The sequence below is a fragment of the Misgurnus anguillicaudatus genome, chromosome 21, assembly GCF_027580225.2.
Source record: "Misgurnus anguillicaudatus chromosome 21, ASM2758022v2, whole genome shotgun sequence".
Classification (NCBI taxonomy): Eukaryota; Metazoa; Chordata; class Actinopteri; order Cypriniformes; family Cobitidae; genus Misgurnus; species Misgurnus anguillicaudatus.
This window is the reverse complement of record NC_073357.2, coordinates 6,521,629-6,544,953: the sequence shown is the minus strand read 5'-3', so window position 1 is coordinate 6,544,953 and position 23,325 is coordinate 6,521,629. Positions and strand designations below refer to the sequence as shown.

General features: G+C 35.5%; 3 protein-coding genes across 5 annotated transcripts in view; 2 read left to right on the top strand and 1 right to left on the bottom strand.

Moving 5' to 3' along the window:
• adamtsl3 (ADAMTS-like 3) overlaps positions 1-2,843 on the top strand; it is a 246,130-nt gene extending 243,287 nt beyond the window's left edge. The window contains exons 29-31 of the mRNA XM_073859643.1: positions 621-724; positions 810-1,024; positions 1,947-2,843. Of these exons, the coding sequence (XP_073715744.1) occupies positions 621-724; positions 810-1,024; positions 1,947-2,065 (438 nt within the window). The 3' untranslated portion in view covers positions 2,066-2,843. The remainder of the gene's footprint in view (positions 1-620; positions 725-809; positions 1,025-1,946) is intronic.
• Positions 2,844-4,195: 1,352 nt separating this feature from the next.
• On the bottom strand, positions 4,196-10,400 carry saxo2 (stabilizer of axonemal microtubules 2). Of its 2 annotated transcripts, XM_055181627.2 has the most exons (4): positions 10,241-10,400; positions 8,174-8,353; positions 7,209-7,411; positions 4,196-5,205 (listed from the first exon to the last, which is right to left on the bottom strand). In XM_055181627.2, exons 1-4 carry the CDS (start codon positions 10,276-10,278, stop codon positions 4,235-4,237), a joined length of 1,392 nt encoding a protein of 463 aa, XP_055037602.2. In that variant the 5' UTR covers positions 10,279-10,400; the 3' UTR covers positions 4,196-4,234. The 2 variants fall into 2 exon arrangements, with proteins under 2 accessions (XP_055037602.2, XP_073715747.1); XM_073859646.1 differs by lacking the exon at positions 8,174-8,353 and having other exon boundaries at positions 10,241-10,390.
• Positions 10,401-10,433: 33 nt separating this feature from the next.
• The window catches only part of efl1 (elongation factor like GTPase 1), a 160,330-nt gene continuing 147,438 nt past the window's right edge, over positions 10,434-23,325 (top strand). The window contains exons 1-8 of one of the 2 annotated variants that reach the window (XM_073859644.1): positions 10,434-10,474; positions 10,964-11,063; positions 11,160-11,227; positions 11,545-11,629; positions 11,713-11,846; positions 14,767-14,904; positions 15,100-15,317; positions 18,324-18,447. In XM_073859644.1, coding sequence (XP_073715745.1) covers positions 10,973-11,063; positions 11,160-11,227; positions 11,545-11,629; positions 11,713-11,846; positions 14,767-14,904; positions 15,100-15,317; positions 18,324-18,447 — 858 coding nt within the window. In that variant the 5' untranslated portion in view covers positions 10,434-10,474; positions 10,964-10,972. The other variant, XM_073859645.1, reaches the window with a different exon arrangement.

Sequence of the window (23,325 nt, the reverse complement as noted above, 5' to 3'; positions counted from 1 at the left end):
ATTATAAGCCTGACAATTTTACTTCCATGACTGAAAGAAAACGGCTTTTAAAGGTTTTAATGCCAAAAAATACCAATGAAAACAACGCAATTTTTTTTACATTATTCTTAAACTGGTGGTCTTCTTACTTCGCTTAGTTTTTCAGTTTACAAATTCCGCTTCCTAAATAGGGATTAGGCATGGCGCTAGCCGCAAATTGCTTTTAAAGGGGATAACAGCTGAGACTCTCATTGGTTTATTGCACGTTACGCTCAAAACACACCCATTATGACAATAGGGACAACCCATTTAGGCCGTGCAATTGGCGCATAAACTATTTTTCCCGTCGTTAAATTAGCAAAAGTGGAATCGAACACGCCCATTTAGACCGTGCGCTTTAGACAATGTGCTTAGATCGTTAAAATAGGGCCCTACAAGCTAGCTAAAGCTGGCAAATTGAGCATATTCGCATCTGAATGTCATGGGCGAGTGACGCAAAATGTTTAAGTGATCAACTACGCGCGAAATACCATGATTTATTCGCTTCATTCGCGTCTGGTCTGAACGCGCACTAACATCAGTGTCTCAGTCAAGTGTGTATCATGTTGTGATGATAAATAATGTAATTTTGCGTTCAACAGTGCACAGGTCGTTGTCTGGGACCCGCGGTGGCCACACAGAGCAGGACTGTATCGTGTCGACATTTCGGCAACTCTACAATCAAAACATGCAACGCGAAACAAAGGTACAGGATTTCCCAAGCAATATCTGACATTTAAAGCATCGTTAACATTGTAACTGTTTCTGTACTTTCTAACACACGTCCGTAGGCCGGCGTCCGTAAGGAATTGTTCATCCGACATGTGTGACGTACACTGGAAGGTGTGGCCGTGGAGAACGTGTACGGCGGCGTGCGGCAGCGGCTTCCAGTCGCGTCGAGTGGAATGCGTCCATCGGCAAAAGCTGAAAACTCTCCCCGACCAGCACTGCGCCTGGCGACCGCGTCCTGTTACCTGGCAACACTGCAACATCACTTCCTGTGGCAGTCAGTCTCTTATTATTTATTACCAATCGCTCTCCAGCCCTCACAGCACTATTATAAACCAGCTAGTTACCATTTGTAAAGTAATTTTTTAACGGTGTGCATATTTAATGGGTATGCATCCACAAAAATCACTTTTGACGACGTTTCGTTAAAGTCATTGCAAAAATAGTTCAATACGTTTGCAAATGGCTTGCTCTGCTTTTGTTAATTTAAGGCAATGACATTTAAAGATTTTAAAGGGTGACTTAAGTGTCAGGAATTTCCTTTTGGGGTCACCGTAGCCTCCTTCACCGCTCTTAAAGTGCGTTCACGTTTTAATAAGGAAAATATTACAGACCTGAGGGTGAAACGCATTGGCCTGTTTCGTCACTCCGGAAGACCAGGGGCTTATTTGTAAGCCTTTTACAAGTTATCACAAAGTCCTGAGAGAACTCACTCCTGTTCTCATACTGTAGCAAACTACAGTCGTTTATTTCAGAAATCTTATTTGGCAACTGCATTAATGGCGCTCACACGAATGTCCAAATGTCTGCTTTGTGTATTTGTCTTTCATTGCGAAACCTAATGAAATGTCATCTTTGAGTCACCTCACTTGTTTCGGGGTGAAATATTTAATAAAATGACGCCAATAAAAGAAGTGTTGTTTTTGAAGCGTGATAGTGTTTTGGCTGGCTGAAGGATGGAGTATTGAAATGTTCCCACTTAAACAATAAGGCTGTATTGTGAACGTTGTCCCGCATATACACATTTTCATTAAAGTAAGTCGAGTTTTGACTTTTAAGCTACAGGGACACATCATTTTATTGCTCTGTTCTTTAATTGTATAACAAAAATGATGTTATTATTATTATTATTTCACCCGTGTATTTTTATATATGTCTTTTTAACTGGTTAACCTTTAATTTTCTGTTTATTTCTGTAGGTGAGTGTCAGGACAGAACTCATTACTGTCCTGTGGTGAAACGTCTCAGGCTTTGCCTGGTGGACCTGTATAGACAACGCTGCTGCCAAACCTGTTCACAAGACACCAGCGCCACCTAGAGGACAACTGCTCAAACTTCTAGCACACACGCACTGATTGTCATCATTTGAATCATGCAAACCCCTGAACGCTTGAATTGCATTGGAGTAGATGTCTACTGGTGGCAGACCATCATATGTCCAAAGAGTTCTTTTCGCCTATGATTTATCTCTCCCCTATTTTACGTGTATTAATTTAAGAGACATGAATTTTTGTTGTGGATATCGGAAGACAAATCCTGTTGGACCGTTCTCTTATGGGAAGGAAGATTAAAATGATATTGGGTGTAAATACAGTACTGAGGTATATCAGCAAGACGACAGCTTATCAAAATGCCCATACCTTAATAGTGAGTGATTTGAATATGACAGAAGACCTGTTAATGTTTTCAAGTCTATTAGATGTACTTTTTTGTGCTGCATTGTAAAATATGTCATGTATATAATGTGTTTTTAAGTGCAATATTGTACATTGAGTGGAGAAAATTTGGATTTTATTTTCATACCTCTTGATTTAGTTTGTCTTTATAATCCATATTTAAGACCGTAAACAGCAAAGCTTGCACACATATAGCATTTTATGTGAATGATCCGTATCTCTTAATATAATGGTTTCTTACTGGCTTTCGAATGCATGCATTTTCATCAAATGTTGTAATAGGTACATAAACCACTCACAGAATTTAATTCATGAATTTAATCGATTGCATTACAGTACGACTCACCAGTTTGGTACTCATGTCAATATATCAGAAAATTTTACGTGATACGAATACAATAAATACGATTTTACCAATTACATTTTTTTTATTATTATCAATTTTGTTTATTTTGGTCATTTTATATTGTGATTAATACAATCAAACGGATGCGGTATGCCGCAACGTGGTTAGTTCGAGACAATAAATGTGCTTGATTGATCAAACGCCATAGTGTGTCAGATTTACATACTGTACGTTAAGATTAATACATTATAATACTTAATACTTTTATTATGCATATAATACACTGCAAAAAATGATTTCCAAGAAAAAAATTCTTAGTATTTTTTGCTTGGTTTCAGTAAAAATGTCTAAAAATTCTTAAATTAAGATGCTTTTTCTTGATGAGCAAAACGACCCAAGGAAATAAGTCTAGTTTTTAGACCAAACATTTCAAATTTAAGTGATTTTGTGCATAAAACAAGCAAAAAAAATAAATAAATCTGCCAATGGGGTAAGCTAAAAAATCTTGAAAATGTTTCTTAAACACAAAATTCAAGAAAAATTTGCTTACCCCATTGGCGGATATTTTGTCCTGCTCAAGCTAAAACTTAATAAAGTGAAAGTTTACCCAAAACCAAAAACTTTATCATCATTTACTCGCCCTCATCTCATTTGAACCCCATGTCTTTCTTTGTACTTCAGAACCCACATGCAGATTTTTTTTATAAAGTTTTTTTTTTGGAAACTATAAAAGTGGATAGTGACTGAAGCGATTACCACCCACTCCAATAGTAACCAGAAAACCGTTCAAGCATCAAAAGGACTCAAAAGTGTTAAATAACTTAAAATTTAATTTAATTTAATTTAATTAAAATCAAATTCACGTGATGATCACGCGATATCTAGTTTTGTCTCCGCCCATTATGGCGTTGAATTATGAGGTTTTTACAAACCAGCCCAGATCACAACACGAGATATCGCGAATTCAGGTATGATCACGCGATATAGCCCTGCGTAGCTGTCCGGCATCCGACAAAAATAGCGAATTTGTTCCGGAGGGCTGCGGATGGCCGGAGCTGTGACGGATTCGGAACGCAGACAGTGGAAATACATAAATTGACACGAATGAGACGTTTCGAAGGGAAACGGTTGACTCCGCCGCCATTCCGCAGTTTGTGGAAATCCGGCGTAAGTGTCCTGATAAAATACTTTGTGTTTTTTGGGTTAAAAAAACGATCACCATCCCCTCCCTTAGTAACCAGAAAACCCTAAACAACATTTTTTAAATAATCTGTGTTTGGGTACTGAAGAAAAAAGAACGACATTGGGGGATCAAACGACATGAAGGCGAGCAACTAACAACAAAGTTCATAATTATTCATTTGTAAAAGGTAGATGCTTTGTTTCCTTGACCCATTGAAACAATTCATGACATCAATACATCATATTGTATGCTGAGTCATCTTTTATATAACCACATGATGAGTTAAGCAATCAAGGCCATTTCCTTAGGAGTCTCAATCCTATCGGTGGATGTCAACTTGCGGAAGAACCGGTGACCTCGATCGTCGTACGCATCGAAAACAAACCCCGGTGGAGCCTCGAAACTGGCTGGACAAATGCTGATCTTCTTGGGTGTGAACTCCGTGCGGTACATGGTGTCGTTCTCTAGCGGAGCGTCAGACTGCATTGGTGCATTATGGGGCTTGAAGCTTTGACTGGGCTGGGGTTGGTGATGGATGAAATGGGCTTTGAAGGTGGTGAGATCTTCCATTTTATCACTGGATCGCCGGATTTCCTCTTGCTTCCGGATCAGGCTTTGACGTTGCGGCGCCCATGGCTGAAAGTCATCCCTCATTGTGGTGTTGCCCTGAAAGGGCTCAGAGGACTTCTTTGGGATCGAGAAGGGTTTGGCCGATAGGAATGGTTGGACCTGGTGCTTGATATAATCGGTGTGTGAGGTGGTGGTCAGGTCCATATGCGCCGTGGGACTCGTGTACTCCACCGACTTGTGGAATTCCGGAAGGGAGACGGGCCACTGCTGGAAACGATCTCGGAATTCCGTGCTGCTCTGGAAGGGCTTGTTAGAAGCCTTCTTGAGGACCACAGGCTTGCAGCTTTTGGGCAGTTGACCAGGCAGGCCTTGGAAGTCTTGACGGTGTGTGGTGAGGTCTTGGAAAGGATTGCTGTTGGGTTTATATTCTTCTGGCGCTTTTATATAACGGGCTTCCAGAGCATGTGGTACATATGAGAGCTTGTTGCTGGTTAGGTTTTCGAATGGAACGTCGGAGAACTTGGCCACGTTGGGAGGCTTGTAGCTCTCACGTGGCACAAGACCTTTTTGGACAAAATCATCCTGGAATGTTGTGGAATTCCCAAATTTGGCAGCGGGAGGGTGATACGTCATATCAGGTTTAGTTAATTCACGCCTGCTGATTTCCCACTGACGAAAATCCTCTATAAACACAATATAAAACGTTTAGTAAACTTGATATTGTTTGCAAATAAATAAAGTATTTATAAACTGCACAAGTCAACTAAATAAAGGCACAATATGTAAGTTTTTTTGGCACCAGAGGTCGCATTTTTAAAACAATAATAAAGTGACCCTTGATGAAGCTATGAAGGAGGTTGGAACAATGGGTTTTTCACCATGTGAAAGAGTCTCTGTCAAGTCCTAGTTGTCGCTCTCTCCATCTCAAAAACGAAATACTGATATTATTCCTTTGTTGATCTCAGTTTACGTTATTTAGATTTTCTGAATAATCGTAATCCATGATGACTGAACGACACAACAGCGGAGTATAACCACCACTTCCATATTTGTCCTCATGTCATAGTTTCTACAAGCGGAAACTAATGCTGCGTTCATACTAGTCTTCAATACTGAAGATCTGGTGTTTTTCGTTGCTTTTTCTGGACAAAGCCCGCCCACGAGCTGTTTAACCGACATGTCAAACAACCAATCACAGTTTGTTTCGTCTAGCGTCACGTTTCGGACTCCCCACAATAACGAGCCGGCTGGCAACAAGTCAGTTATTGAAATAACCAGCCGCAACCGAATAGCATCTAAATAAACAACATTACTCACCATAGGACAACGTTGAGCACTTCATCAACAGCCACACCAATGAGACGATCCTGTTAAACGTCTGTTTGAAGCATATCTCTCCACTTTTAAACACACACAAGCAATTCAGGAGAACCAAACTTTTTGACTCCACTAACTGCCTCAAGCAAAACTCTTGGACGTCTTTTAGAGAGTCTATGCCGCGAACTTTGCATATTTTTGAGAATCCAATGTTTAGCTGATCATGATAACTGGTCATTATCATCCACGTGAACACGACTGATTCTCTTCCTCAATGGAACATCCAGGGACCGAAACTAATCGCGACATTCGCGTCTCCTGTAAATCCGGTTTATTTCAACCAATCAGAACGACTTCAACATTCTCACAGGGTTTCCAGAAAAGTGTACGATAAACATCAGACGTTTAGCCAACAGTCTGTGGGCATGACGTCTGAGGCTGAGACTACATTCATACCAGCCGTGGTAGAGGCGTTAAGCTCGAGTGATTTTCGATGCAAACACGTGTTGACGCGCATCTTGAGGTCTCGCGGCGCGAATGAGGCGTTAAGCGCAGCACGGTAAACGCGATTCCGCCTCATTGGTGCGAATTGAGCATTGCCGCGGGAAACGCGCAAGTTAAATTTTTTTTACTTTGGCGGAAAATGCGCCGCGTTAACCAATCAGGAGCTTGCTCTAGTAGTGACATGGTTACAGACAGCAAGCGGAGTCGCAGAAGCCCCTCCCATGACGCGAATTTCCACGTGAATGTCTCGATGACTAGAATTTCATGCGCGAATGAATCGAGTAAACTCAAAATGTTCAAGCGGCAAACTAGAAGCATTAGACGCGAATTTGACGCCTCAAACATGGCTGGTGTGAACCCACAGTATCGCGGATATTTTGTCATTGATAGGCAACAATGACAAGGGATGAGCTAAAATTTAAAATAAGAATTACAAATCCTTGGGAACTTTTGGAATAATGTAACTACTGAACTACTGAAATATATCATGCTGTGCACGCATTTGTTGGTATATTGCAAATATCTTACATATTGTGCCTTTAATGACTGATTACTATTATAAAGTTACATTAATTAGTGTTTAAATTATGTCAAATATTATGGGGGTTAGCCCTAGCAAATCCACCCCTGTCATTATTGGGTCGCCTTGATTTCACAAAGTTAGATGCAATCCTGGATCAACGTTTTAATCAAAGAAACTCAAAATTATCCTTAACTCAAACCCTTAATTTTAATATAAACCAATGAACCCTCCTAATTTATATTTTTATATTTGTATTTTATATTGTAACTACCTGCTCACCATTACATGACCATACTGACATAATATATTGTATAATGTCATCATATGACATAATGTATGTACCTTTGTAGGTGGGCACGGTGTCCAGTTTTGCATTTATGATGTGTACTCTTTCTTTAGGGCGAGAGGGAACGAACGGCTGTACTTCGTATTGATTGAAGTCTTGTTTATAAGTGGTTCCCAAGTCAATCTGTCCAGGTTTAGGCTTGTACTCGACCTGCTGTCTTTCAGGGCGTCGAGGGACCACATACGGGATATAGTCCGTCCTGAGAAATCATAATGAAAAGCTTTATGTTTTGTCTTACACTACTACGCAACATTTTTGACATTATGATGTACTTGTTATTGTAAGGTCGTATTACTTGATCAGAAATGATAGTACAGATATTTCTGTTAAATTTATCACTGTTTAACTGTGTGTTTCTAATAAACATATGTGTTATTGGCTTGTGACAATAAACTTCATAAATGAACCTTTTCTAGTTATTTGCCAATCTTTAAAGGGGCCATAGCATGAAAACGCTGACTTTTTTCATGTTTAAGTGCTATAATTGGGTCCCCAGTGCTTCTATCAACCTAAACATGTTTTGTTTTGTTAAACTTTTGAGAAAATAGGTTCAGATTCAGATTTTGCCTGTTTTTTTATGTAGGTGCGCCAATTACAATAATACCACCTCTTAATGTACACTATCCAACTACGCCACTGTCATTTAGTGCCGAGAGAAAGAAAGTGCGAGAAATGACAGCACAATCGAGTTTCAATTTCAACAAGCCACTATTATGGCGATCAGTGTTTGCTTTTTATCAGCTCATTTGCATTTTAAGGACACACCTGAAAACAGCACATTTTTGTTCACACTTACAAAATGGCAATTTTAACATGTTATAATAAATTACTTGTGGGGTATTTTGAGTTAAAACTTCACATACGCGCACTGGGGACACCAAAGACTTATTTTACATCTTAAAAAAAATCTCATTATATGACCCCTTTAAAGTGTACTGTACCTCTTATAACTGTACTGTACCTGAAGGTGGTTGTTCCCTCCATTGTGCTCTGGTGAGCTTTGTATTCCTGTTGGGGCTTGAGGCTTTTGGGACGAGTGTGACCTTTATAGGCCGGGTATTTCTCTGTGTACTCAGACAATGCGTTACTCAGACCTCCTTTACTGTACAGTGTACTGGACTGGTGTGTGCAGCGATGACGGCTAAAAATCATAAAAGAGGTGTTTAAAGGCATGGTCTATGATCTCTGAAAGCCAATGTTGACATTTGAAATCACCTAAACAAACACGCCCCTACCCCAATAGAATCTGGACCTTCTTTTGATAGACCCGCCCTACACATCCACAATCCGTTTTTTAGAAATCGTGCACCCTGCCTTTAAGGCTGAGGTTGTTTCAATTGTATTGAAACAATTGGAAACAATTGATACGTGGGTGTATGCATAAAGCTGCATTTAAGAGATTACACTCATTCGTAGATCCTTCAACAAAAAGACTCTAATCAGTGCATGCAATACACTTACAATACACAGATATGTTGTCCAGGGAAACTACATAACAAACTCGGTCATTGAAGCCTCTTATGCACACATACCTATATATTTAACTATACTAGGGAGGAGATCACAGACCAGTATTGTTTTTACATATCCCTTTATATCAGTACATTTGAAGTGAAACAGTAAAGATCCTACTTAAAGGGATAGTTCACCCAAAAATGAAAATTCTCTTCGTTTACTCACCCTCATGTTGTTACAAACATGTACACTGTAAAACCTAACAGTTAACTTAACTCAAACCATTTAAGCAAACCAGTTGCATTAGACCATTTAAGTTTTAAAACACCTACATTTAAGTACTGTGAACTTGAGTTATGTGCATTATGCCCTTATATTTAAGTAGTGTGAACTTAAATATAAGTGCATAACTGCATCTGACTCAATTTGTTTAAGTTCACAGTACTCAAATGTATGTGTTTTAAAACTAATGCAACCGGTTTACTTAAATGGTTTGAGTTGAGTTAACTTTTAGGTTTTACAGTGTATAAATTCCTTTTTTTTTATGAACACGAAGGACGATATTTTGAGGAATGGTGAGCCCCTTTCACTTCCATAGTAGAAAAAAGTATACTATGGAAGTGAATGGAGCTCATGAACCTTTTGGTTACAAACATTCCTCAGAATATCTTCTTTTGTGTTAAGCAGAACAAAGTAATTTATTAAGTTTTTGATACAACATGAGGGTGAGTAAATGATGACAGAATTTTCATTTTTGGGTTAACTATCCCTTTAAGTTATTTTTTACGAGGAAGGAGCACCAAATTTTTTTTGACATGTTTCATTATATTTTTGAGCACATTTTCAAAACGTTTGCCCCATACAAGTATAGCTAAGACATGTTTATGGAGACTTTCTTTAGGTGTATGGTTTTAATACTCAACTAATCAAAATTTCTACCACCTAAACCTAATATTCAAACAAATAATAATAATATTAAAAACTGTAAAACCTAAAAAGTTAACTCAAACCATTTGAGGAAATTGGTTGCCTTAAACCATTTAAGTTTTAAAACAAATACACATGAGTACTGTGAACTTAAATATAAGTACATATTTACATATGACTCAATTTATTTTAGTTTACATTACTCAAATATATGCACTTTAAAACTTAAATGGTTGAAGGCAATTGGTTTTCTCAAATGGTTTGAGTTGAGTGAACTTTTTGGTTTTAGTATTTTTTTATGTTACATACAATCTACTACCCATATTCATTACTACATATTCAAACCAAAACATACTTTTTTTGCATTTACAATGTATTTTAAAACAATTTGATATATTTTAAATGGAAAACATAATAAAAAAAATAAATTCAATATCATATTTTAAGTATTTGAACCTATATGTTAAAGCATGAAATAGAAGTAAAAATATACAAATTCATCGAATTAAAGTTTTAACACATCTGTACTCCTCATGATCACATTTCAGAAGTGTTTCCATATAGTCAGCTTGAAACTACCATTTCATCATAAATAATTTAAAACACACGACGTTACACAATAAAACAAACACAAACACAATCTTACCCGCAGTTGCACATATCACAGACACACAAGCGAGTCATTGCGCTCTGTTTCCGAGTGATTTCTCGCTGTTTATCTTTACTTCACACGGACCGCTCGCTCTCTCCCGTCTGTGTGAGCGTCCGGTATCCCCGGCAACGGTCAAAGCGTCCTGGTGACGACGCTGCGTGACGCGTTACGTACGATGACGTCGGAGGTCAGAACGTATGTGCGCACTTCCTGGAAGAGGAGAAACATGTGAGTGTCTGTTGTCATTTATAATAATGCTGCTATTGAAGTTTAAGCGACAAATGAATTATAGTTAACAGTTATTGCGATGAACATTTTGAAAATGTTATTTTAGTTAAACAGCGTGTCAGCCATTAGTCTCATTTAAATGTATTGTTTTGAAGAAGTAGCACGTTTGTGAGTGAGTGAATGAATGTGAATGTTGTGTTTTGCCGAAAGTATAAAATAGCGTAATCGTCAATATAATAGGAATTGTATTGGTTTTAATGGAAATTATAATGGTCAACGTGGGTCTCTAATGTGTTGTTAAATCCTACTGCTTTTTATTTGATAAAAAACTAAAGATAGCACCAACTCATTTTTATACTTCATAAACAAAAATACATTTTTAACGTGTACATGTACTATATAGTATATATAGGAATGCAATTCAAATGTAAGATTACTGTATATGCATTGTTATAAAACTATTACTTGTTGATTGACTGCATGGTGTAGAAACTCAAAATGGGACACACAATTTTGGAGAGAATCGTTGCACTTCAGAAGCGAACGTCAAACATCAGGAATCTGTGTATTTTGGCTCATGTGGATCACGGTGAGTTTAAAGGACCGGTGTCATATCTTTGTTGTTATTAGTCATGTTTACCACATCATTTCTTTAAACTCATTTGTGTTTGTGTGTTGCTCATAGGGAAGACAACATTAGCAGATTGTTTGGTTGCGAGCAATGGCATCATATCCAGTCGCTTAGCAGGAAAGGTAAGCAGACAGCATCGATAAAAATGGACATTCTGATGTAATATCCATGACAAAAGTATTAAAACATCATATTAACATAATTCAGTCCTGTATTTCATTTTGATTTTAAAAATATGATGAATTTTATTTGTGTTACAGTAACACAAACGACATTAGTATTTGCATATTAAAAATAGCGTAATTGTCTACGTTCTGTAGTGATCCTGTTTTCTTTAGGGAAAATAAAATAAATGTTTTGATTTATTTTGTGTTATAGAAGTACGGAAATGTCTTTCGTGAGATTTAAATTACTATAAATGTTCCTCTTGCTTTTGTAGTTGAGATACTTGGACAGTAGAGAAGATGAGCAGATCAGAGGAATCACTATGAAGTCCAGCGCCATTTCATTACATTACACAACAGGTGAGAGCCAGCACAGTCATTAACTTTACTGTCAAAGCATCATATGTTTTTTTCTTTCTTAATCTGTGTTGTTATCATTGCAGGAGAAGACGAGTTCCTCATAAATCTGATCGACTCTCCGGGTCACGTGGATTTCTCCTCTGAGGTGTCCACTGCCGTCAGATTGTGTGATGGAGCCATTGTTGTTGTTGATGCAGTGGAGGGGGTGTGTCCACAGGTATGGCTGTCACTCAACTGTGTGTGTTCATATGCAGGTTTTATTGTATTTGTTGTGTTCTAGATATCGGTCAAGGGACATTAGGCAGAAAGTAACACAAATTTACACTGCAAAAAGTTTGTCTTACACCGGTTTCACACTGCAAGCGTGAGCAGGACGTAAGCGGCGCATGTTTTTTCCGGCGCCCATGTTAACAAGTTAAAACATGCACACCCCACACAAGTCGATTGTCAGTAGTTTTGATAAGTCGCTTGTCAGTAGTTTTGATAAGTCGCTTGTCAGTAGTTTTGATAAGTCGCTTGTCAGTAGTTTTGATAAGTCGCTTGTCAGTAGTTTTGATAAGTCGCTTGTCAGTAGTTTTGATAAGTCGCTTGTCAGTAGTTTTGATAAGTCGCTTGTCAGTAGTTTTGATAAGTCGATTGTCAGTAGTTTTGATAAGTCGCTTGTCAGTAGTTTTGATAAGTCGCTTGTCAGTAGTTTTGATAAGTCGCTTGTCAGTAGTTTTGATAAGTCGCTTGTCAGTAGTTTTGATAAGTCGATTGTCAGTAGTTTTGATAAGTCGATTGTCAGTAGTTTTGATAAGTCGATTGTCAGTAGTTTTGATAAGTCGATTGTCAGTAGTTTTGATAAGTCGATTGTCAGTAGTTTTGATAAGTCGATTGTCAGTAGTTTTGATAAGTCGATTGTCAGTAGTTTTGCTTAGTCGATTGTCAGTAGTTTTGCTTATTCGATTGTCAGTAGTTTTGATAAGTCGATTGTCAGTAGTTTTGATAAGTCGATTGTCAGTAGTTTTGATAAGTCGAATGTCAGTAGTTTTGATAAGTCGATTGTCAGTAGTTTTGATAAGTCGACTGTCAGTAGTTTTGATAAGTCGACTGTCAGTAGTTTTGATAAGTCGACTGTCAGTAGTTTTGATAAGCCGATTGTCAGTAGTTTTATAAGTAATTCACGGTTTCCCGCAGCATATTTCATTTAAGGCGGCCCGCCTAAGCTTGGAAACCCTACCGCCTTAACTAGGTCGTCCAAAAAAAAAATCCTGCACAAAAGCCCGTCAAGTGCATCTCGGAGAATAGCGCATACGCGGATCACACCATGAGCGGGGACGCGCGCCACACGGCCGAAATGAGAAAGACGTGGTCCGGACCGTCACTGTCTGGAGGATAACTAGCCAGTTGATAAAACATCTCGGAGAATAGCGCAGACGTGCTTCACACCGCGAGCGTGCACGCGGACCACACGGCCGAAATGAGATAAAGACGTGGTCCGTCATGTCTACAGGATAGCCAGCTGATAAAACGCGTGTCCGTGAGAACTGTAAGTGGACTTATGTTTTGGGGTTTATTTAAGCCTATTATTGTATTAGTCTATAGTTCTTGTGATTTTGTTGTTTGAGTAACCAGCTAGCTAGGTTTCACGTGCCTGTTGATTAGATATAAATATAATTGTTGAGCGCTCTTGCTCACTTTATTTATGTGCATTATTTACATGCTACAGTATTTACACTCCTTTAAGATAATGTAATTTATAGTGGGAAATAATCAGGTTTTACAATCTATCATCGTTCGGCAGACGTTTTACAACATCTGCTTTAGTTTGCGTTTATTAAACCTTTAGTTTCACTTCATCACGCAGCTATTCCTGTTAGAGGTAAAAACATTTAATTCATTAATAATCTAGTATGTGTTCATTTTTTGTCATAGTTTCTTCAAAATTAAGTTTTATTTGAGTGTTTTAAAAATAAATATTTTATATTATTATATTATATTATTTAATAAATATTTTATTTATTTATTTTATTAAAATATTTTAATTTTCATCATGACACATAGCCAGTTGATAAAAGGATAGCCAGTTGATTGCCACACCCTCGGCTCCTCCCGCCCAACCCTACCACCTTAACTAAGACATTTTTTGTGGGAAACCCTGTAGTTTGTCAGTAGTTTTGCTAAGTAGTTTGTCAGTAGTTTTAGTAAGTAGTTTGTGGGTAGTTTTAGTTATTTGTTTGTCAGTAGTTTTTTTATGTACTTTGTCAGTAGTTTTGTAAAGACTTTGTCAGTGACTGACCACGTTTGCATGCACCCTCATGGCAAAAACTGACTACATTCGTTTACATGTACACCAAAAATGTGATTATTTCAAATAATCAGAGTAAGGCTTCACTAACCTCTTCACTTCTATTACATGCTGTGTCCCTGAACTTTGTCAACACGACTCCCTGTCAGCAGTCTGTCTTCATACAGAAACAGCGACAGCAGAGTATAAAATCGTTATAATATTTCTGTCTTCATCAGTCACAGAATAATGAAATACGTCCATAAGAACGTGTTTGTCATTTAACGTAAGTAATTTAAAATATGTGGGGTCATCATTTGTGCTCTGCATTGGGCTATGCGTGAATAATAAGAACAGCATGTAAACAGGAGTGAAGAGGTTAGTGAAGTCCTTACTCTGATTATAGGAAATAATTACATTTTGGGTGTACATGTAAACGTAGTCAGTTTTATTGCTGTTTATTTTGGAGATTAAGTGTGAATGGTATAGTTCATTAGGAATGTTTGTAACCAAACCGATCATGAGCCCCATTCACTTCCATAGTAGGATAAAGAATACTATGGAAGAGAATGGGGCTTGTGAATGGTTTGACCAATGACAAATAAATGACTCATGGATTCTTTATTAAAATGTATTGAAAAGTTAAAAATAGATTAAGCTCCTCGTTTTGTGGATTCATAGATTTGACAAGTTAATTGATTCTATTAAAGAAGTTTTGGGTATGTTGAAAGAAGTTCATTTAAGCAGATTTCCATCACCTGAATTCCACCTTTTCTGTAGAATGACCCATATCATACATGATCATTTAAACATTCCTCCATGGTGTGACTATCACCCTCATATGCGACATTTCTTTTCTTTGCTTTAGACACAAGTTGTTTTACGTCAGGCTTGGCTGGAGAACATCCGTCCTGTGCTCGTCATCAACAAAATCGACCGCCTGATCGTGGAACTGAAACTCACTTCACAAGAGGCGTTCACACACCTGCAGAAAATACTGGAGCAGGTCAGACTCTCAATATTTTGTTAAAATTAAACTGGGATACTGTGACTTTGATTGGCTAATGTCTTCAGATGAAAAGTGAAAAATTAAACAAAATCATGAGGTGCAGGCTTGACGTCAAGACCATATTAGATCTCATTGCTATATCACACATACATGGGAATAACAGCAGTCTTAATTAAATGCTATGTGCTGTAGGTAAACGCAGTTACAGGAACGTTATTCACCTCTAAAGTTTTGGAGGAACGTGCAGAGAAAGACACCGGAGCTCAGAGCAGCTGCCCGGAGAACAGCAATGGAGATCAGGTGTACGACTGGAGCGCAGGTCTGGAGGAAACAGACGACTCGGATCTGTACTTCAGCCCTGACCGGGGTAATGTGGTGTTTGCCAGCGCTATCGACGGCTGGGGTTTCAGGTACATTATACAATGTCTAAACTGACTTACCTCTGGTGACACTAACAAAATATTTTTCCTATGTTACTGCACTTTTCTTAAACATTTGAGTATTTTTATTGTTGGAAAATATATGTAATTCCTCTTTACTTTTAAAATTAAGAATTTAGTGGTTACTTCAGTATGGAAGGTTATTTTTGCCAATTTTAAATTAATTAATTCAATGATAAAATAAAAAATAAAAATTTGCAAAAAAAGGCCCCGAAATTAAGAATTAATAAAAATTAAAACATTAAAGGATTAGTCAATTTTCTTTAAAAAAAATCCAGATAATTTGCTCACCACCATGTCATCCAGAATGTTGATGTCTTTCTTTGTTCAGTCGGGAAGAGGTTGTGTTTTTTGAGGAAAACATTCCAGGATTTTTCTCATTTTAATGGACTTTAATGGACCCCAACACTTAGCAGTTTTGGTGCAGTTTAAAATTGCAGTTTCAAAGACTCTAAACAATCTTAAACGAGACATATGAGTCTTATCTAGTGAAACGATTTTCATTTTTGGCAAGAAAAATAAAAATATGCACTTTTGAACCACAACTTCTCGTCTTCCTCCGGTCCTGTGAAGCGCCAATGCGACCTCACGTAATTGCGTAATGCCGTGGAAAGGTCACATGTTACATATAATGAAACGCACATTTGCGGACCATTTTAAACAATAAACTGACACATAGACATTAATTAGTATCATTCGACATACAACAAAGTCAGAACGGTCCTCTTTCTGTAAACACTGCGGCAGAGTTTAATACGTTATCCGTGATCTCTTGACGTGATGACGTATTACGTGAGGTCGCGCTGGCGCATCACACAGCCGGAGGAAGACGAGAAGTTGTGGTTTAAAAGTGCATTTTTTTTAATTGCCAAAAAGGACAATCGTCTCGCCAGACAAGACCCTTATGCCTCGTTTGAGATCGTTTAGAGTCCTTTGAAACTGCAATTTTAAACTGCATTAAAACTGTTAAGTGTTGGGGTCCATTAAAGTCCATTAAAATTAGAATTTTTTTTCCCTCAAAACACATAATTTCTTCTCGACTGAACAAAGAAAGACATCAACATTTTGGATAACATGGTGTTGAGGAAATTAACTGTTTTTTTGTTTTGTTTTTTAAGAAAATTGACTAATCCTTTAAATTAAATAATTTCATTTTCCCTGACAAATTGAAAAATAAAATCCTGTAAATACAAAAAAAATTTCTGAAAATAAATTTTTAATAAGGCTTTTATTCATGCCCATGCATAGTAATGACAAAAATCAAATACAAATAAAAATCAATAAATAAAAGAGAACATAAATTAAAACTGAACTTTACATTTTAATTAGATTTTTGTGTCTATTATTGCATAAAAAAGCCTTTTAAAATGTGCTTACAGATTTCTTTTCAAATTTGCCTTTTATAATTTTAATATTGGAAGTTTTGCCTCAAGATTGTATTGAAAATGAAAGGTCAAATCATCAATGCATTTTATTGCATTATCACCTTGAAAATAAAATGTAAGTTTAATGTTTTAATTTTAATTTAGCATTTAATTTGACATTTCTGGACTTATTTTGCGATTTAGTTTTTTTTTATTTTGGCATTTAATTCGTAAATTTAAAATTGGCAGAAATAACCTTCCATACTTCAGGATGCGATAGCAATGTCAGATTTGTAAATTTGCAATATTTTTTCCCAGTAAATTAATGATCATATGGTTGCGCGTGAGTAAACAACTCAATGATTCAGAGTAACAAAGATTCATTTAAAGCGAGTCTCTACTAACAGGTCACTGAATTCTTCATAATTCATCCAGAAGATCTCTGTAGCTAAAGTGCGCATGCTAATGTTCGATTTTAGTACCGATTGTTAGAAAATCTGTCAGGTCTGCTTTGAAAGAATTGAAAGAGTTGTTTAGGCCCAATTTATAAAAAAGCTTTAATGTGGATGTGTCCGCGTTTGTATATTAATGTATATAAAGTCATGTAAATCGTCCCTGCTGGATGTTAAAGAATTTTTCATATTTGTAGTTTTTTTCAACATTAACAAACACACATTAAATGTACCATGTGTGTGTTTCTACATTGCTATATTGCATTAGCAGTACAGAAGGTCACATGTTCAATCCCAGGGAGCACACATACTCATAAAAAATGTATAACTTGTTGTACTGTATTAGACAGGCTGTCTCAATTAAAATAAATTACTAACTTAAATTAACATTTAACTATTTTGAAGTTGAATGTTTTGTTAGTGTGACAATTTTTGGTAATGAAATATAATGTTTGACTGACATCTAACGCATTTAAGCACTATGTCTGCTTAAATGGAGTGTTGAAAACTGGACATCAAAAAAGATGGATCATCAATTAGTACTTTTAATACTTAAGTACAATAAAGATGAAGTACGTTTTTACTCAAGTAAATTATAAAGTGCTGCATACTTTACATCCTGGAAGTTGTTGTAGTGCTCATGATCAACCACAAGATGGAGCTGCTGTACACCAATGCAATCTGGAGCTTTGAAATGTATTATTTAGATGATGGAATAAGTGTTAGTGTACTAATATGTCTGTCGGCCATAAAACAAAACAAAAGTGTCTGGAGGGAATAAGGATATCCTTTGAAACAAAGCTTACCACATTCATTTGCATGCATGTTACAGAAATTGTATCCAAAGAGACTTACAGTACATTACGTGTGTTCCCTGGGAATTAAACCTGTGACCTTTGCCATGCTGAAGACACATGATAGTTCACCCAAAAATAAATATTTTAAAATGATTTAATCACACTCATATAATTCCAACCCTATAATATATTGTATTATATTTTGAGATGAGGTGTGTGCAGATCTTTTCTACAGTAAGCATGCTGTTATACTGAATATCGGCCAATGACATTGAATGTACGAGCACATTCATACCACTGAATAAAAAATTATTAAATAAAATGAAAAATACAAATGTTGATTTTTTTCTATCCCTCCGACAGGATCCATCAGTTTGCTGAGATGTACAGTCAAAAGATGGGCATCCGCTCCTGGGTTCTGCTTAAGACCCTTTGGGGAGATTACTACCTCAATCTCAAAGCCAAGAAAATCATGAAGGGAGCACAGGTACCGTTTCTCTTAAGTAATAGACAGAACTGTCCTAAAAACATGGATAATATGCAGGGTTCCCACAGGTCCTTGAAATCCTTGAAAGTTTGTGAATCGGGGGAAAAAAAATGTGGGAAGTTTTGGGAAAATAAAGATACATAGATACAGGTCATTGAAAGTGCTTGAATCTATTTTATGCAAGACGTTTTCTGTAAAAAAATCAATATTTTTTTCCTGTGTAGTGTAGGATAATATAATAAAAATTCTAGACTTTTTAAATACACGTGCTAAACTGTTCACTTTAAATGCTTATATGTATGCGAACGTTGATTCATACCAAAATGCTTATTTGCATAATTGTGTTTGACACATGAAAACGTTTTGGGTTACGTATGAGAAGGGAACGAGACACTGAGTCTGTCTTGCCATACTTCCTGCGTCCCTGTAACGCTGCCTTTGGCAATATTTCAGATAGCGATATACTTCCTGTCTCCCGCATCACCCTGTCTTTGTCATAAAGCCTCACCATTGGTTGAATTGATATACACATTCAGATGCACTTAACCCTGGAGGCGTCCCCAAAGTGTCACCGCAGTGACGCAGCGCGAGTTCCCTCAAAAAAGAACTGTAACAATATATCTTAAAATGTAAGACGGTGTAACCTTACTCTCACTTGAAATGTGTCCCCACAATTAGTCCTTGAATTTGAAGGTATTGCACCTTGAAAGGTCATTGAATTTTGAAGTTAACTAAGGTGTGGGAATATGTGATGTCTTAATACGTGAGAATATGTCTTAAGTAGCACAAGTATATTTGTAGCAAAAGCCAAAGACACATTGGGTCAAAATTATTGCCAAAAATCATAAGACTTGCTACCTACGCCACAACACAGGTGAAATCTGTATGACTTTATCTTTCACATACTTTGCTGAGAATAGTTTACCAAAACAAAGTTACTGGGTTGTTTTTTTATGTTTTTTAGGCACTGGAAACCCAATTATAGTACTTAAATGTGAAAAAAGTTAGATTTTCATGCTATGACCCTTAAAAGCCAGGGTGCATGATCTCTGAAAGCCAATGTTGACATTTTAAATCACCTAACCAAACAAGCCCCTACCCAAACAGAATCTAGGCCTTCTTTTGATAGACCCGCCCCACACATACACAACCCAGGCAACAATGTTGTTTAGTAGACACGCACCTTACTGCTGATTGGCTAAAAGTGTGTTTTGGTAGTTGGCCCGACTCCCTTTTCCAAAGTGTTTTTTAGAAATCGTGCAATTTCTACTTTATATTCTAAATAGTTTTATTATATGACAAGTAATAATTTAAAAATCCACCTCACTGTTCCATGTAAAAAGGTCATATGGGATTGATTGACATTAGGGGAGTAAATAATGGCCGAACGTTTATGCGAAATATTCCTTTCAATTCCTTTGGGTTGCTTTGAACAAAGCTTGCTGTATTACAGTCCATGTCAATAGAGATTAGAAGCAGCCACATGTGTTGTCCAGCATCGAGTGATAGACGTGAAGTGGGCTGACAGTGTTAGAGGATTATTGTGACAGCAGAGATCTTCCATTAGATGCTCAGGGTTTAAAATGCCATTTAAGACCATTCAGATATGCAGCTTCAGCTATGCTAATGGACATCACTTCTCCCACTGAAACCATTACATTGATGACTAGAGAACACACACGCACGCATGCACACACACGTTAGCATATGTGGTTTATGTGTGGACGCAATGCATTTTATACTGTACAAACTGTTATATTCTATTCCCCTAACCTACCCCAGTCCCTAGCCCCAACGCTAATATGTAAGGTCACAGACACACATCAAAGGGCTAGTTCAAGAGAAGTTCTGATTAAAATTTTTTTTTATATTGTATACAAATTTTTATATATATATATATATATATATATATATATATATATATATATATATATATATATATATATATATATATATATATATATATATATATATATATATTTTTTTACAAAAATGACGATCGTTTTGCTAGTTAGGACTCTTATGCCTCAGTTGGGATCATTTAGAGCCCTTTAAAGCTGCATTTAACCTGCAATTTGGACCATTAAAGTGTTGGGTTCAATTAAATTCCACTATATGGAGAAAAATCCTGGAATGTTTTCCTAAAAAACTTAATTTCCTGTCGACTAAACAAAAAACAACAACAACATAAACATCTTGGATGACATGGGGGTCAGTAAATTATAGGAAATTTTCTTATGAATGTGGACTAATCCTTTAAAGGGAAAGTTCACCCATAAATGAAACTTCTGTCATCATTTTCTCATCCTCATGTTGGTTTAAACCTGTATGTTTTTTTCAAAAGAAGATATTTTGATAATTAATGGTAAGCACACGGCTGATTGTAACTATTTACTTCCATAGTAGGAAAACAAATATTATGTAATTATTGTGATAAATGATGAAAAAGATATTTTAATAATTAATGATAAGCACACGGCTGATTGTAACTATTTACTTCCATAGTAGGAAAACAAATATTATGTAATTATTGTGATAAATGATGAAAAAGATATTTTAATAATTAATGATAAGCACACGGCTGATTGTAACTATTTACTTCCATAGTAGGAAAACAAATATTATGTAATTATTGTGATAAATGATGAAAAAGATATTTTAATAATTAATGATAAGCACACGGCTGATTGTAACTATTTACTTCCATAGTAGGAAAACAAATATTATGTAATTATTGTGATAAATGATGAAAAATATATTTTGATAATTAATTTTAAGCACACAGCTTATTGCAACCATTTACTTCCATAGTAGGAAGGCAAATATTATGTAATTATTGTAATAAATGATGAAAAAGATATTTTGATAATTAATTGTAAGCACACAGCTTATTGCAACCATTTACTTCCATAGTAGGAAAACAAATATTATGTAATTATTGTAATAAATGATAAAAAAATATATTTAGATAATTAATTGTAAGCACACAGCTTATTGCAACCATTTACTTCCATAGTAGGAAAGCAAATATTATGTAATTATTGTAATAAATGATGAAAAAGATATTTTGATAATTAATGGTGAGCACACGGCTGATTGTAACCATTTACTTCCATAGTAGGAAAACAAATATTATGTAATTATTGTAATAAATGATGAAAAATATATTTTGATAATTAATTGTAAGCACACAGCTGATTGTAACCATTTACTTCCATAGTAGGAAAACAAATATTATGTGATTATTGTAATAAATGATGAAAAAGATATTTTGATAATTAATTGTAAGCACACGGCTTATTGTACCATTTACTTCCATAGTAGGAAAGCAAATATTATGTAATTATTGTGATAAATGATGAAAAAGATATTTTAATAATTAATGGTAAGCACACGGCTGATTGTAACCATTTACTTCCATAGTAGGAAAACAGATATTATGTAATTATTGTGATAAATGATCAAAAATATATTTTAATAATTAATGGTAAGCACACGGCTGATTGTAACTATTTACTTCCATAGTAGGAAAACAAATATTATGTAATTATTGTGATAAATGATGAAAAGATATTTTAATAATTAATGATAAGCACACGGCTGATTGTAACTATTTACTTCCATAGTAGGAAAACAAATATTATGTAATTATTGTGATAAATGATGAAAAAGATATTTTAATAATTAATGATAAGCACACGGCTGATTGTAACTATTTACTTCCATAGTAGGAAAACAAATATTATGTAATTATTGTGATAAATGATGAAAAAGATATTTTAATAATTAATGATAAGCACACGGCTGATTGTAACTATTTACTTCCATAGTAGGAAAACAAATATTATGTAATTATTGTGATAAATGATGAAAAATATATTTTGATAATTAATTTTAAGCACACAGCTTATTGCAACCATTTACTTCCATAGTAGGAAGGCAAATATTATGTAATTATTGTAATAAATGATGAAAAAGATATTTTGATAATTAATTGTAAGCACACAGCTTATTGCAACCATTTACTTCCATAGTAGGAAAACAAATATTATGTAATTATTGTAATAAATGATAAAAAAATATATTTAGATAATTAATTGTAAGCACACAGCTTATTGCAACCATTTACTTCCATAGTAGGAAAGCAAATATTATGTAATTATTGTAATAAATGATGAAAAAGATATTTTGATAATTAATGGTGAGCACACGGCTGATTGTAACCATTTACTTCCATAGTAGGAAAACAAATATTATGTAATTATTGTAATAAATGATGAAAAATATATTTTGATAATTAATTGTAAGCACACAGCTGATTGTAACCATTTACTTCCATAGTAGGAAAACAAATATTATGTGATTATTGTAATAAATGATGAAAAAGATATTTTGATAATTAATTGTAAGCACACGGCTTATTGTACCATTTACTTCCATAGTAGGAAAGCAAATATTATGTAATTATTGTGATAAATGATGAAAAAGATATTTTAATAATTAATGGTAAGCACACGGCTGATTGTAACTATTTACTTCCATAGTAGGAAAACAAATATTATGTAATTATTGTGATAAATGATGAAAAAGATATTTTAATAATTAATGGTAAGCACACGGCTGATTGTAACCATTTACTTCCATAGTAGGAAAACAGATATTATGTAATTATTGTGATAAATGATCAAAAATATATTTTAATAATTAATGGTAAGCACACGGCTGATTGTAACTATTTACTTCCATAGTAGGTAAACAAATATTATGGAATTATTGTGATAAATGATGAAAAAGATATTTTAATAATTAATGGTAAGCACACGGCTGATTGTAACCATTTACTTCCATAGTAGGAAAACAAATATTATGTAATTATTG

Excerpts from the sequence above, each read along its gene's own strand:
- saxo2 (XM_055181627.2), bottom strand. The coding sequence starts at position 10,278 with ATGACTCGCTTGTGTGTCTGTGATATGTGCAACTGCGG. Across the intron at positions 8,354-10,240 it reads TGTGATATGTGCAACTGCGG|CCGTCATCGCTGCACACACC; the intron begins GTAAGATTGTGT and ends TATGATTTTTAG. Across the intron at positions 5,206-7,208 it reads CACCGTGCCCACCTACAAAG|AGGATTTTCGTCAGTGGGAA; the intron begins GTACATACATTA and ends TTGTGTTTATAG.